This window comes from Pseudoliparis swirei, chromosome 1 (genome assembly GCF_029220125.1).
Source record: "Pseudoliparis swirei isolate HS2019 ecotype Mariana Trench chromosome 1, NWPU_hadal_v1, whole genome shotgun sequence".
Classification (NCBI taxonomy): domain Eukaryota; kingdom Metazoa; phylum Chordata; class Actinopteri; order Perciformes; family Liparidae; genus Pseudoliparis; species Pseudoliparis swirei.
This window is the reverse complement of record NC_079388.1, coordinates 7,620,523-7,635,670: the sequence shown is the minus strand read 5'-3', so window position 1 is coordinate 7,635,670 and position 15,148 is coordinate 7,620,523. Positions and strand designations below refer to the sequence as shown.

At 42.7% G+C, this 15,148-nt stretch overlaps 2 protein-coding genes across 7 annotated transcripts; both read right to left on the bottom strand.

The window, feature by feature from the left end:
* Positions 1 to 238: 238 nt before the first annotated feature.
* On the bottom strand, positions 239 to 7,350 carry LOC130208416 (heterogeneous nuclear ribonucleoprotein R-like). 6 transcript variants are annotated; one of them, XR_008834453.1, is made up of 14 exons: positions 7,134 to 7,349; positions 6,486 to 6,646; positions 6,279 to 6,397; positions 6,084 to 6,191; positions 5,856 to 5,969; positions 5,558 to 5,734; positions 5,204 to 5,339; positions 4,888 to 5,093; positions 4,467 to 4,616; positions 4,259 to 4,380; positions 3,628 to 4,166; positions 829 to 1,691; positions 625 to 685; positions 239 to 327 (listed from the first exon to the last, which is right to left on the bottom strand). XR_008834453.1 is itself a non-coding variant. In XM_056437836.1 (12 exons), the coding sequence occupies exons 2-12, from the start codon at positions 6,640 to 6,642 to the stop codon at positions 1,657 to 1,659; spliced, it is 1,863 nt and encodes a 620-aa protein (XP_056293811.1). In that variant the 5' UTR covers positions 6,643 to 6,646; positions 7,134 to 7,350; the 3' UTR covers positions 1,631 to 1,656. The 6 variants fall into 6 exon arrangements, 3 of the variants coding, with proteins under 3 accessions (XP_056293811.1, XP_056293539.1, XP_056293623.1); XR_008834444.1 differs by having other exon boundaries at positions 625 to 963; positions 1,631 to 1,691; XR_008834440.1 differs by having other exon boundaries at positions 625 to 1,691.
* Positions 7,351 to 7,734: 384 nt separating this feature from the next.
* atp5if1a (ATP synthase inhibitory factor subunit 1a) lies at positions 7,735 to 10,141 on the bottom strand. The gene is made up of 3 exons (XM_056438069.1): positions 9,940 to 10,141; positions 8,912 to 9,024; positions 7,735 to 8,017 (listed from the first exon to the last, which is right to left on the bottom strand). The coding sequence occupies exons 1-3, from the start codon at positions 10,009 to 10,011 to the stop codon at positions 7,876 to 7,878; spliced, it is 327 nt and encodes a 108-aa protein (XP_056294044.1). The 5' UTR covers positions 10,012 to 10,141; the 3' UTR covers positions 7,735 to 7,875.
* Between the last annotated feature and the right edge of the window lie 5,007 nt (positions 10,142 to 15,148).

The following is a 15,148-nucleotide window of genomic DNA, read 5'->3' as shown; positions in this document are numbered from 1 at the left end:
CTTCACACCTCTAATGAATCCCAGATTATAGAGGTGACCACTTTTGTTGGAAAATCAAACAAATAAAACTTTTTAATGTGACATTTACATCAATTGCGACTTAAGAAGTTGGTCCGAGCAACACAAAAACAAGCCCAAACTCTTATACAAGCCCGTTCTGCTATACAAGAGTAGCTGCACTAAGGTATTCCTCACCTGTGCAGTCTGCCAAGCTGGGAACAGGGACGCCCGTTTGTGTTCCCGTGACCTCAAGTGTCCAGTAAGGAGTTCACTCGGAGGGACGAGAAACCCTGCAACGAGTTTGATGAGGACGGTCTCGTGACTGAGCTAGAAGAGGGACAGATGAGGGCATGTCTTGGTCAATCAGCTTCTCAGCATCAACATGAACAGAGAGACAGACGGTATCATCTTTAACATGATGCAATGCATCTATCACGGAAAAAGAGTTGACCGGATGCGGAGTTAATATTCTGAAAAACTAAATGTAAACCTTACAGAACACATTGTCTCTGGGAAGTAAACGGGTCAGAACATTGAATATTACGTTCCAAATTATATCAAAAGGTAAAAGAAGAAACATGTTGAGACCTTCTGAGCATGAGTACAGATAATGAACAATCTTACCAATCAGTCACTTCCATTTGTGTGAACTCATTCACATGGATGCGGGCAGCTGCTTTACTGCCTGGTGACAAGAGGCAACATATAAAGACACAGTTCTGACATGAGAAACTGGAAAGGAAACGCAATGATGGCACTGCAATACATACCAAAATGTGTGATACAATGAGCTTTCTTACACAACACTGCTTCCTATTTCAGTCTTACCTGTGCATTATGAACACTGGAGGACTACTACTGCCATCTGGTGGCGTTCAAGGGTACAGACATCTGTTTTGGAGGCACAGCCATTCAAACATCGGCCGGCCAATCCAATCAGTTTTTCATTGAGGATCCGTCCAGCTATTTGAATAAATTACAATTGCAGCTCATCTACTTGATACATGTGTATTAATTAGCACAGTTTCAGCTCAGAAAATGGACAGTGAAAGCAGCGTCGCATAAAAGGAACAATGGATCTCTCGCGGTGCTACCTCTAGTGGCATTGGAGGGGAAATGCCCACCACCACCCTCCATTCACAGAATGTGTGCAGACAACTGAGGCGTGGCTTTGGTGCATTGAGCAAAGACGGGCAACACATGTTTTGCAGGGTTTTATAGCGCTTACCAAATCCTTGACTGTATGCCCCCTGGCTGTTTAATTCAGTCAAAAGAAGCAGCCATTTGGCTCTAAATTTTTACACAACTTTTCAATTGGCATTCAGGGAAAAATAAGCACTGCTGTGAAGGAAATATGCACGGCTCCTGTGTTCTCTAAAAACCTAGAAGCATGCTGGAACAATGAATTTGAACATTTCCAATGATTCTAGTCAACTTTAGTGAGCTGTGTTCTTCATATCCTGGAAAAAACACACACACAATCACACTCCCACTGCTAAGCTTGATTTGTAGTGCATTACATTAGTCAGGAAACAAGGTAAAGAACAAAGTAGAATTAAGGCTAGTGTTTCTCCAGTGATTACAAATGGCTACAGGAGAGGAGACAGTACTCTGTGCAAGGCTAGCTCACCCTTGAGTACCGTTCAGGTGAGTTCCTCATTCTAGTGGTGCCGCTCTCAATGCTTCTCCACCTAGGCAGGTTGGAATAAGAGGACAGACACATGAAACAAAAGGCACCAATAAAGTCAACACATTCTCACAGGTGGTGGTGGCTTGCTATATGGCATGTTTTAGAATTTTAACCCCTTGGATGGTCAGATCCTTGGTATCCTCGAAAAGGAGCGCAGATGGTTGAGACGATGTCCAGATTGTTTTAGAAAAAAAATCAAAGAGATGAATTGGGAACAACTCGGCACACAAATACAAATCCATTCAAATGTGTTCGAACTGTTGTTAGGGTTGTCAGTACCAGGACCACACCAGGGACATTTCACCAATTATACAGGACTGTCCATGCCTGGAAAGTTTGTGTTAACAGGTAAACATAGTATATGCTTCAGTAAATGTCAGCCTGCCTTCATAAACACCTTTCAGGTTAGAAAAGGTGTGAAACAATAAACAAAGTCTGGAGTTGCAAGGCACAGCAAATTCACACCTGTGAAAAGAATCCATGCTTTCTTCTACTGAATCACTTCTACTGCACCAACGGCATCCCATAATCATCTGTTAAACACATTTCTATGCTTCTGCACAACAAATTAGTTTCTTTGGCTGCGTCCCAATAATGTTTCTCTGGCTGGTATTTTAGAAACAGAATCAATTTAAACAAAAAATCACTGAGAGGAGCTCTCTGTTTTCCTTTTCTTCATGAATAGCATTTAGTGAGGGGAAGCTCAAATCTACTAAAGCATACACTGTTCACCTGTGCACACACACATGTTGATAGACAGGTACAATCTTGAGTAATTGTCAAAATTGCCAAATGTTTGGTCCTTTAACAGTCATTTGTATTGCTTTAATCTTCACAATTTAAATTCTGAGTGCAGGAAATGACTGAAGTCTGATGCAACGTGCACTGAAAATTAAAAGGGTTAAAATCCTGTGTTCATCCAAAACCATCAAATTCTCTTGTGCAATGTCAGTCTTTGAGACAAAAGAAATTTGACTTGGAAAAGAAGATCTTCATCCAGATATACGGGAATTGATAGTCAAATACCGAATGACAACACTGAATTTGAGTATCTGACATGTGACTGATGCTCAGCTTAGTTTTATTGAAACGAAACAAACGTAAAAGTTATAAATACAAAGAACATCAGGACAAACTGCTATGGCTCTTAAGGTAAGCCAAACCAAATTCTATTGGGCAAGTTTAAAGAAAACATAGGAAGTTATGGTATCAGTTTAAAAAAAACAACACAATTTGTCTATCTCTAGAAATGCTAGGCATACACTTTGAACATTACAAAACTTCGATGTCTTCCTTCCTGTGGATTCTTTTCTCCACCATTGCAAATAATGAAGTATGAAGCTCTAACCATATGCATTTATTTACAAGCAAGTCTCTAAGCAACTATGAGAAACCACAAATAAAGGGGAGTACAAGAAGGGGAAGGAGGAAAGGGGCATGGGCAAAAACGTCCTGCTAGGCAATACCACTATTTAACGTCCTCTCAGACTTTTGAGAATGAATGTCCACTTTTTTAGTAAATGTTCATTGTTGGCTTTAAGAGAATCAGGAACAAAACGTAAGAATAAAAGTGTTTTGTGTGTGTTCTTTTTTTTTAAAGACACGTGTCCCAATGTTACCGTAGGAGTAAGAAATGATTCACAACGGTTACGTTCCGTTCTTCAGCCAAAAGGCTTTGCAGCCAATCATCTTGAGCCAATTCTGGAGTCTGTCCGTTTTTTCAGATATATACAGATTTTTTTTTCATGAGGGGTGAAGGATAAAAAGTCAATCAAAAAATTGTGGCCAATCACTTTTTTTTTTTTTTTTTACTGTTGTTTTTCTCTTTTGTTGTTGTTGTTGTTGCCACTTGCCAAATACCTTTGGGAGCATCTACTTCCACTGCTGCCCATAAGAATCCTGTGAAAACTCCACGTCATTACTGTAACCATAGTTACCGGAATAGTCGGCCCCTTGCTGCAGAGGCTGCTGGGCGATGGGCTGGGACCCCCAGTTCTGTTGGTTGTTGGTCTGGCGGCGCTTGGAGTCAGGCTGGTTGAACACGTCGGCCTTCCTCTTTCCGCCCACGTTACCGCCGCGATTTCCCCTGGCCCCGCGAGGACCGCGACCCCTCTGTTGCTGGAAAGGGGTACCACGCCCTCCTCGGCCACCTCTTGGACCACCGATGGGGGGCCCTCTTTGGGCGTAGCCACCCCGACCTCGTGCCGGGGGTGCTCCACGGGATCTAGGTGGAGGAGGCCCCCCCCTGCTGGGACGAGCGCCACGGCCCCTCATGGTGTACACTTCTTCGTAGCTGTAGTAAGGGTCTTCATAGCCACCACGGTAGTCATGATAGTCATAGCCATAGTAGTCATCATAGTAGTCATCATAGCCATAGTAATCTGGTGGATAGGCATACCCCCCCCGGCCACCACGACCCCTGCCTCGGCCGGGTGGCGGCATGCGTGGAGGTGGGTAGTAGTAGTAGTCATCATACCTGTAGAGGGGGGAGGGGAGATAGACTCACATTTAATGCGTTCCCTATGAGAGATGTCGGGCAGTTGCCAGCCACATGTCTCTGTCCCTCACCCCGAATTCCTGGTGGTCTGCCGAGCTGCTTGGCGCTCTTTCCTCTTCTTGTCTGGAGGCTTTGCCAGAACTATCTCAATTTCCTCTCCTCCTAGCTCTTTTCCATTCATCTCATCCATTGCCTAACCAAATAAAACAATCCATAACTGTAAAATACGCAGAATCAACAGAGGTGCAAAATATCTCGTCCAAAACATGAACAACCCACCTTTACGGCAGCATCCCTTTCCTCAAAATGGACAAAAGCGTAGTCTTTCAATTTCTTAACTCGCTCCAGCTTTCCAAACTGAGAGAAGGTTTTTTCAAGGAGCTCTTCAGTCACTGCTGTGGCCAGTTTCCTCACAAAAAGCACCTTGACCTATAAAAAGACAAGTGGTGTAAGTGCTGACGGAGAGGGGGTGCTACGCTTGTGCAACGACAGTCAGTCGGGACGGCGTTGCAGAGCGGCGGATGTGAGGTCGCCACTGGGTGACCAAAAGTCACCAACGGTCCCCGACGTGCACTAAAATAGGCACACCGCCCGCTATGTCCAGACAGCAAGGAAAGCTCGGATTACAGAGGGAGAACAACTTCATCCTCTGCTCAGCTGACATGAATACAGCCCTGAAAGAGAAAGACAGAAGACTAACCTTGGCCATGACCTCAGCGTCTGGCTCGGCCACAGGATCGGCCCACTCCACAGTGACGGGGTTCCCCCACACCTTGACCTTGCCACTCATGAGGCGGCGGCGAGCCTGTGCTGCGGACTTGTGATCCTCGTACTCCAGGAAGCAGAAGCCACGGTTTTTCTTCTTGTCATCTGGCTGGTGGTACAATATCACCTCTTGGAGACCCTCTGTGCAATAAAACAACATTATCTCTAACTTGGCATGTATATCGTCCTTTATGACTGAGGATTTGTTTTAAATGAGTTTCTGAGACAAATTTGGCTTTTTATTAACTGACCTGTAACTTTTCCAAAGTCTTCCAATATACTTTCCCTTGTCTTGTTCTTTGGAATTGATCCAACAAACAGGCGATTGTTTGCAACAGATATACACACTCCCAAGTACTTGCCAGAGCGGATTTCATGGTTATCACACTGAAAATAAAACGGGGAGCCACAAACTGTGAAATCCATTCTACATGAACAGCAACATAAAGCACTTAGCAATTTGAAGCTTTAATTATGTTCATGTTTTTAAAGTTACACTCCAGAGATCAATTCATTTCAAAACGTCGATAGAGTTTTCCTTTAAAACTAACTCTGTTGTTATGTGGTGTGAGATGCTTCTTCCAAAGTCGTGCTATTCTACTTACAAGCTTTACAGCCTTTTGTGCATCGTCCTTATTGCAGTAGGTAATGAAGGCATAGCCTCTATTCTGACCAGAGAGAGGGTCCATCATGAGCCTCAGGTCCCAGATGGGACCAGCAGACTCAAACAGAGGCACCAGCTCATCTTCATATAAATCCCTTGGGATTTTTCCAACAAACACCTGATGAAGAAGAGAAAAGGGAAGTTGAAGGATTTGTTAAGTCCAATATGCAGCATGTTCTGGAGGATTCTGAATAACACTGCAGCACAGATAGATATATACATATCAATAATTGATCTACCTCAGTTCCAATCCCTGGTTGTATTCCTTTGAACACATCATCAGGCGGGGGACCTCCATATTTCCTCTGCCCTGTGGTGACATCCAGGGTATATCTGGTCCTCTCCAACAGAGCCTGAAAAGCACAGAAAAAACAACATTAACTGGATTGAATGGCTGCAGACATGTTCATATGACATTAATTATGACCTTCTGCACACAAAAAGCTCAGTCACATGACTTTGTTTACCTTTATTTTTGCTTCATCTGGGCCCTTAGTGGACTCTTGTACTTTACTTCCTTGTTTTTCTCTCTGTCTGTAAGTCTTCATCACTCCACAAAGGAAAGCACTTTTATTCTACATAAATAAAACAAAAGAATCAGGTTACTTGATAGGAAAAGCCAATCAAAGACAAACAGGGACGCAATTGCTCCAGGTAGTTACCTGTACGTGGGACAGGTCACTCTCCTTGAATTGTTGCAGCACAGTAAGCGCTCCCTCCTCATTGAATTCACGCAGTGCATCAATGGCCCTTTCGTCCAGGTCAACATACTCCACCAAGCCTACAATTACAAAGCGTGTTTCTTACCAGGCTCGGCTACAGTAGTGACACCTCAAAGCTCTTTGAGTCAACAAACAACCACCGCCCACCTGTCTGGAAGATGTTATCTAGACTTTCAGCTACTTTCTGGGGCAGCCCGGCATCCACCAGCGTCTGGTAGTTCTCTGTGTGCGTGGTGGCCACATCCATGGGCTCCTCTTCCTCTTTCACCGGAGCGGAGCTGCCGTTCACCTCAGCATCAGACATCGTCCTGTGCAACAGCAACGAAGAAACACACACCGCATTCACTGAAAGTTGCACACAGGGTTGTCTTCTTCATGAGGTCAGATACTGATTTTTTTTTATTGTCACTCTCCAAACATGTTTAAATTCATTTTTCTGCAAATATTCTTCAAAAGTATGGATGCGATCTGACTTGTAGGTAACACAACACGCCGACAGCTAGCGTTACCGTCCCGCCCCCTTCACATGCAGCGAGCTAACGAGGTTGACACATTTTATTTTCACATTTACGTGCACGCGCTCTTTTGCCGCGCGCAGCTCACAACAGTCGGATGCATATATTTTTTTTTTAACAGATTTCAGAACAAAACCCCGAGCATTTTTTAAAATTCATCTCGAGCTAAGAATAACATTGCCGAGCAGGCTGGCTGGCTTGTACTTAGGCCTCGCCGTGCAGCGCTCAGACACACAAACATGCTGCTATGAGCTGCAAACAGATAGCTAGCAACACTCACCGCTCTGATTCGGGACACGGACAGTGGCGCGCGGTAAAATGCGGTTACGAGTATCTGGTCGCGGGTATACAAAATGTCCAATATGAATAATACCTTTTAGTCTAAACCACGAGACAAATTTCCAGACAGCTATAGTCTCGTCGTCGGCTCGCCCGAACAACGCAACTGCCGCGCAATCATCGCGAGATGTGATCAGCGCGCCGAGGGGCGGGTGTGCTGGGTTTGACTTGTTTTCACTCAACCGCGCAGTGCTCGAGTCTGACTCGTGAGCCTTTATGTTGAGCACGTATACAATGCAAAGACAACACAACCCCGACCCTAATGTAAGACATACGCTTACTTTACGAAGTAGATTTGATTTATTTGAACAGTCCTGGAGAAGAGTTGCATCCCAGCTAAATGTCTTCCACAATCAAACTAATCGGGAAGCGCTGTGAATCAAAGCGAGCGCTTCATCAACTATTAAACTACATGATGCAGTCGATGTTCAGGGCCAGACTAATTATTCCAACAACTAGAGTTACTCAAATCCCAATACACACCTGGCATTTGAAAACAATAAAGAGGTATACAAAGATGCACATGTTCAAAAGCGTTCATGAAATGTCAAAAATTAAGGGCTTTATTGGTATTTATGACGCCAGTGTCACTCAGGACCTGCCTTGACAAGCAGTGAATACATCATTATTGCATAACGATTAAATTGGCAATCAGACGGTCGGAAAAAGAAATCACATCAGCTTTAGTCATCATGCTTCAGCTTTCTGATTTTCCCAATGTGACGGTCAATCTCCTTTTGTAGGCGCTCAATCTCCTTTTTGTGGTGGTCAATCTCCTCCATGTGATGCTTCCTCAGCGCCTCCGTCTGCTCCTTCTCCTTCTGCCTACAGGTGCAAACAGTGATGACAAAATTGGGCTCATCAGGTTACTCATAATCTCATGCTTTTCCTTAGTGCCAATTTTAGACTCTGGCGGGGCTCCGTGGAGGCCAGTAGTTTGAATGGTAAATCGACTTGCATTTATAGAGTGACTTTCAAATCTTGTGACCACTTTATTCGCAAAGCCGAGGAGGTGCCACCTGCACATCTGATACTAATCTCATCAACATCAACACACCGATGGCGCAGAACAACGCTTGGAGCAATTGGGAGTTCAGTGTCTGGCCCAAGGACACATCCACATGGGGACTGGAGGAAACTGAACGGACGATTTGAAGATAGTAAACAACCTAATCGACTTGCTGAACCACAGCCGTGAACATATGAGGACGTATGTATGACGACAATAGCTATCTGACGACCTTAAAAAGGCACGTGTGTGTGTGTATATATATATATATCTGCTAAAATATAACAACATTACTGAGAAACATGACATTTTACACAAGTGCACTTTGAAAACAAACGCACACATCTATCTTTTTTTACTTGGTAACATTTTTTAAATGTTTTATTCCTCTTGTCAATTTGTATCTGTACATATTTATCCTTGTGTATTTGTATCTTGTATTTGTCTATCTCTGTTGTTTGCTGCTACTAGCTGGCTGTGGGCCATCAAACGAAATGTCGTTGTATAACAATAAAAACCTCTTTATATATGTCTAGCTGTCATACAGAGTACGGTGGTTGTGTGTGTGTGTGTGTGGGGTGGGTGCTGGTGCACTGTGTAGTGCCTGTGTCATTAAAGAAACATGCCAATGAGTGGCGATGGGGGACCCTTTTCTAATGTTTTGGGAAAGGGTCTGGGACCTGGTTGGCCTGCCTGTGCGCCCATCTCACCTGAAGTACCGCTCCTCCTCTGCCACTTCTCGTTTTCCAAATGCACCCCCTGCCGCCCTCACAGCGCCTCCTCCGCCTCCACCTTTGCCTGCGCCTTTGCCTAACTCGCCAAGCTGGAAGAAGCAGAAAAAAGCAGCAGAATGAAGCCTCACAATTCACCGCCAGCAGGTGTACGATGTGCTTTTGAATAGGTAAATAAGAGGCGAAGAGGTGAAGCACGTTGTCGAATAAGGTGGAACGATGTCATATACATGCAGTCCATTAAGCATACTTATTTAACAAATTAGCACACACAAAAAATCATTTATCCTTTTTTTGCTAATTGAGCAAACCTAAAATATAAGCAATGCATTTGTTGTTGGTACTTAAACGAAAGTTGTCCAGACTATTTTTTCGTGGCGCAAGTAAACAAAGTAATCAAGCTGGACACATGGTATTATTTACAATAGAACAAATGTGTATGTATTTCAACTTATTTAGGCAAATAAATCGATACATCAAAAACACAACAACGTTGTCCTAAGTTAACTCTTTATTACGCAACCTCGGCAACAGCAACAGAAAACAAGCCTTCCGGGACGACATGATGAAACACATTTAATGTCTTAATGATCCACGTCATTGTTAGTCTAACTGCTCCTCAACGGTCGCGGACACTTCGCTGCGTCAGAACACGGCGAGCATTTCACAAGAGGTCATTTCATTAAGATCCAGACTAATGCTTCAACTACTGGAGTAACTTTAAAAAACCACAACGTTACTAGTAACGGACACTTCTTGCGTTCAGCGAGGGATGATTCGCAACATGTCTGACGCCACATGGGGGCCGTGTAAGCAAAACACGCGACAGTTGTGACGCGCGACACTCAGAGAGGTCATCAAGTGCACGCGCACACTAAGTGGACCCCTGACCGCACGAGCTAACGACTAGCTCGCTAGCCGGGCTAACCCTGTCCCATAGCAACAACTTTACTGACAGCAGCGAGCTAATGCTAACGTTCAAGAAGTCAACGGTCACGTTGCGTTACCTGATCAGACGCCATTCTAATCTGAGAGGCGACGGATCTCCGTACGTCTGCTCTGAGGAGAAGCCGCGACATGATGCCGTGTTGTTAGGGGCAGCTGCAACGGGGCAGAGGCCACTTCAGTGTTTCTTCTGCACCAACTCGAAATGCGGAAATGTTAAATAAATGTCTCATGAATGTATTGCAGGAGAACCGGCTCCTTCTGCGGGTGCGTTGCTGCCGCCGGGCGGCGAGGGCGGAGAACTGCAGGAGTTATGTGCAGTGGCCTTTGTAGCTACGGGTTAAATGTAAGGTTACACTTCAACCGCGTCAACAGCTGCAAACTGTTAGACCACGCGCGCATAGGCTACAGGTTGGATACAATTACGTATTTTTGTATTTGAAATGAAACATTCATACCCAAGTAACTCAGTTATTGTTGGAACATTTATTATTTTAAATTTGCTTGGCCAAAGAATACAAATCCAGTGTATACATTAACTGACATGCTCTGCTCTGAATGAAATGCTCACTGGATATCACAAACAATTCGTTATAATTTTTTATTTGAAGTATATGGGTTATTCAGCATTGCCATTTCCCCTGTGATTAGCAATAAAGGAAATATATCTTTCCAGGAAACTTTATTTTTTGTTGTTGCTATCTAACACGGTATGAATGTTTCATATTCCATGGTGGGAATTATTAGTATTTTAGTCCTATATTGTGTCTCCCACAGCAGTTTTATTAAAATAAAGGAGCACTATAGGTACAACTTGAGAACTGTTCAACCAGCCATCTTTGCAACCAATGATTCCTGTTTAAAAACTTTGCAGCATACACAGATCCTCAAACCAGGTCTCAAGTCCAAGCCAGATAAGTGTGTCAGTAGGAAAACAAGCTCATCATAATTAACTTGACTTATAAGCCTTAACCCTTGTGTTGCCTTCGGGTCATTTTGACCCGAATCAATATTACACCCTCCCCCCGCCTTCGGATTAATTTGACCCCATTCAATGTTTAATGTCGGTGTTCTTAAGGTAGTCAACAAACAAACATAAAGTGCCTCACACTTAAACTTGGAAAACAATATTAATTCTAATAATTTTCTGGAGGTTTTAATTGCTGGCGTCAAATTGAACCCAAAGGGTAAAATATGTTAGTAAATATAAAGGTAACAGGAGGGTGAAACATTGAATCGGGTCAAAATGACCCAAAGGCAACACAAGGGTTAAACAATACGACATACACAGATTTCCCCTCTTTTGTTTTCCGTCATTTTGATCACTTCTGAAAAGTTGCACAAACCAATATAATTAATGCCATGCTAATATGTTGTAAGCACTGTCTGAAGACCTCTGACGTCATAGTGTTGTGGGCTTATAACTTGAAAGGATGAGACCCGGTGCTCATCTGTGAACTGCTGGATGAGACACACTCAGCAGCACAAAGGGAAGCTTTGCACAGTAAAGGGAGGTGATTGGTGTTTAGTACAGATGAGTTATAATGGCACTGATAAAGAGTCCTCCCTGCCCGACAATGCACAGGCCAGCACAGTGTCGTATGAGCCAGTCGTTAGTGCCTGACACTCCCCTTTCATTGTCTGAATACTGTAGAGCTGATGCTCAACGAGCAAATGCAGAGGGGGAGGCTGGAGTGATGACATGTTGCATCCTGTCAAAGCTGTTTAAGTTCAATTACCATGATGAGCGGAAGGCTTTATTCAAAGGGGAAGCATACATTCAAAAAAACGATTCAAGCCCTTCTTAGAGGTGACACATTTAAATATGGTTTAATATATTTAATTAAATCAATTACAAAAATATAGATATTTATATTTAGTGGGTTTAACACAAAATGTAGGAATACTTTCATTTAGATATATTTAGGTTAGATGGTGTGTATATCAACGCAAAATAATAATATAAATGTGTTTAATTGGGCACTACCCTTTGCACATGTGCCAGATCTCGCGCATCTTTCCGCATTTTCTCCTGACTGTGACCTGACCAGATGCAGCAAGATTAATGCAGACTCATACCAACTAAATTACTTTGTATTTGGTTTTCCTATTAGTTTAGAATGAACCTCGCTACTTTATTACTTTCCCCCCCTTCTTTTTATTACTTTTTTAGTTTTTATTACTTCACGTTTTATTACTTTTGTAATTTGTATTACTTTATTACTTTTTTACTATTTATTATTTTTTATACATTTTTGATTACTTTTTATTACTATTTATAAAAATGTTAATACCTTTCTTCTGTCAGTGTCTTGTCGGGTGAGGCACAGGCGCAGAGAAATAGGATGGACTCAATATGAACTAGAATGGGCACTCGGTAGAGCGCATACCTTCGCATATCACAAGAGTGGGCATTGAATTATGAACATTTTGGCATTAGTTGCATGCCAATTGGATAAAAATTGACCATGCTATGGTAAAAAGAAGATTTTGACCTTTCCATGGCCTTGACCTTTGACCCGATTGATCCCAAAATCGAATCAAATGGTCCCCGTAAAATAATCAATCATCCCACCAAATTTCATGCGATTCAAGAAGATGTTGACCTTTTCATGACCTTGACCTTGACCTTTGATCCGATCGATCCCAAAATCTAATCAAATGGTCCCCGGATAATAACCAATTATCCCGCCATATTTCATGCGATTCGGTTTAAAAAAACCCAATAACCCAATTTTCAACAGGAAAACAAAAACTTTTAATAGTCAGGCCAAAAAAAGTCCAAAGGGGGCACGAGAATGGGCGGCATGGACCAAAGGTTACATGTCCAAGAAACCAACAAAGAACAAAGTTTTAACACACGGAAAAAAAACTTCAGGGTTCATTTATTCCCAAATGATCATAAGTTTAGCTTTACCTTAATAACACCTGGGAATTCCCTTTGGGGTTCCCCAAACGAGCAATTACCTTTGTTTGGCCCCCGGTTTCATATGAACGGTACGCTTGAACTTAATATACAACCATTCACATTTCAAGTTTAAGTCTTAGGCCCAAAACCAAAACTTTCGACAACTGATAACACATAAAAGGGTCACATACCTTAAGATTTTAGAAAGACGTTATCCTGACTCCAAATTTGGGACAAACTTAGTTATTGACCGGTTCCTGGCATTTCAATTGCGGGTTTCTGCTGATTTCATTTTTCCCACTTGTCTATTGGAAGGCCGGGCCTGAAACAACAAGGCGTTTGATTACAAAATAATCAGATTCAACGGCTGCAAAGAAAGAAAGTTCCATTTTTACTGTCCCCCAAAGTAACCGCGAAAAATTTAAACAACCTTTTCCCTGAAGCAGCATCCAAAACTTCAGCTTGGTTCACGGTTGTTGAGCCGGGGGCCTCCAATGGAGGGCCCCTTAACGAGAATGTATCGTTAAATTTAAAATACGATAGGGCTAGTTTTTTCCCTTTGCATGTACCAAAAAATAATTTTCTTACGAAAACCTAAATACGTGGGTAATTAACTTAAGTATATTAAAACCAATACTTTAAAGCTTTGTATTATTTGGGGGTTCGGGTAACCTGAAATGCTAACATTATTTATTGGTTGGACCAATTTTTCGGTTCCTTTTTGCCATTTAAAGTAAAATTTAAAGAAAAAGGGAAATTTTCAATTCCTTGATCAATTTGGTACCTTTGTTAACGATTTTAGAGTTTGACCCTCATGGTCTTTGAAACCCCGTCAGAACTTTTAGTGACAATGAACGACAACCAGGCTTTTATAACTTGAACCAATGTTTTTGCCTTGAAAGGATTACCCCATTTTTGTTCATTACAAAACCCCAAATTGGGAAAAAAGCGCGATATTAATTAAAAAACCGTTAAAAAATTTAAAATTTTGGCAAACCCTATTTTTAGAAAAAAGCCGGGGCCCCCCTTTGGATTTCCCCAAAAAAGGGCCCCAAAACCCCTTTTGTCCGGGCCCAAAGGGGTTTTTTTTTTACCCTTTTTCCCCCTTTTGCCTTTTTGGGGTTAAAAAAAGGGTTTTCCAAGTTTCCCAGAAACCGGGCCCTTTAAAACCAAAAAAGTTTTTGGGGGGGAACCAAATTTTTTGGGTTTTTACCTTAAAAGATTTCCCCCCTTTAAAAATTTTGGGGGTTTGAAATTTTCCCCCCGGGAACCTTTTTACCCCGAAGGGGCCCGGACAACTGGGGTAAAAAACCCAAAAAGGGTTGGGCAACAGCCCCTCCCCAAAAATTTAAAAACTTTTTAAACAAAATTTTTTTTAACCGGGGCCCTTAAAAACCCCTTTTTTCCCAATTTGGGGGGCCGCCTCAAAGGGTTGATTGGGGAAAGGGGGGAAAACCCACCTTTTTTAAAGGCCCCCGTCTTTCTTTGGAACAAAAACAAGGCTTTAAAAAAGGGGCCCGGGGGGCCCCCGGGGTGGTTTTGGCTTTTAAAAACCTCCGTAAAGGATTTTTGGCAGGGGTTGATTTTCCCCTTTTAAAATTTGGGACGGGGCGAAAAAAACCCAAAGGCGGGCCCCCCCTTTGGGGAAGGGTTGATCCCAAATTTTTTAAAAAAGAAAAAAATTTTTTTTCCCCCAACACCCAAAAAAATGGGAAAACCCCTTGGGTTGGCCATTTGGAGCCTGGGGGGACCAAAAGGTTTGGGAATTTTCAAAGACGGACCCTTTGGGGAACAAGGGCTTTCCCTATTCCCCCAAAGGGGCCCCCGGGAAATTTAAAACAAAGGGGGAAAACCCCCTTTTTGGGGCCCCCCCTTCGGGATTCATGATAAAAAAAGGCCCAAAATCTTTTTTTTCCCCCGGGTTAAAGGGAAAAACCCAAAATTAAAAGGGGCCCAAGGGCCCATTTTTTAACCCAAATTTTTCCCCCCCCCAAAAAGGGGGGAAATTTTTTGGAAACCCAAAAAAAAAAGGCTTTAAAAACCCCCTTTCCAGCCCCAAACAAAAAAAAAATTTGTAAACCGGTTGTTTGGGACCTTACCCCGGGGGTTGGGGGGGGTGGGAACAGGGGCCCTTTTTTTCCCCCTTCCGGGGTAAACCAAAGGGGCCCGGGAACCGGGAAAAGGGGAAAACAAAAAACAAACTTCTTTATTTCTGTAAAAATGAAAAATTTTAAAAAATTCAAGGGTCTCCCCGGGGGGGAAATTTTAACATTAAATAAAAAACATTTTGGGTAAAGGGAAACCCTTAAAAGCCAAAAAAGGGAACTTTAAAAAAAAAAACTTAATGTTTTTTTAACCCAAAA

What these genes read in the sequence shown, in the direction of transcription:
- atp5if1a (XM_056438069.1), bottom strand. Translation starts at nt 10,011, where the DNA reads ATGTCGCGGCTTCTCCTCAGAGCAGACGTACGGAGATCCGTCGCCTCT. An exon ending in TTAGAATGGCGTCTGATCAG is followed by an intron (nt 9,025 to 9,939) that starts GTAACGCAACGT and finishes TGCTTCTTCCAG; the next exon opens with CTTGGCGAGTTAGGCAAAGG. An exon ending in GAGGAGGAGCGGTACTTCAG is followed by an intron (nt 8,018 to 8,911) that starts GTGAGATGGGCG and finishes TTGCACCTGTAG; the next exon opens with GCAGAAGGAGAAGGAGCAGA.
- LOC130208416 (XM_056437564.1), bottom strand. Translation starts at nt 6,642, where the DNA reads ATGTCTGATGCTGAGGTGAACGGCAGCTCCGCTCCGGTGAAAGAGGAA. An exon ending in AGATAACATCTTCCAGACAG is followed by an intron (nt 6,398 to 6,485) that starts GTGGGCGGTGGT and finishes TTGTAATTGTAG; the next exon opens with GCTTGGTGGAGTATGTTGAC. An exon ending in CAGACCACCAGGAATTCGGG is followed by an intron (nt 4,167 to 4,258) that starts GTGAGGGACAGA and finishes CCCCCTCTACAG; the next exon opens with GTATGATGACTACTACTACT.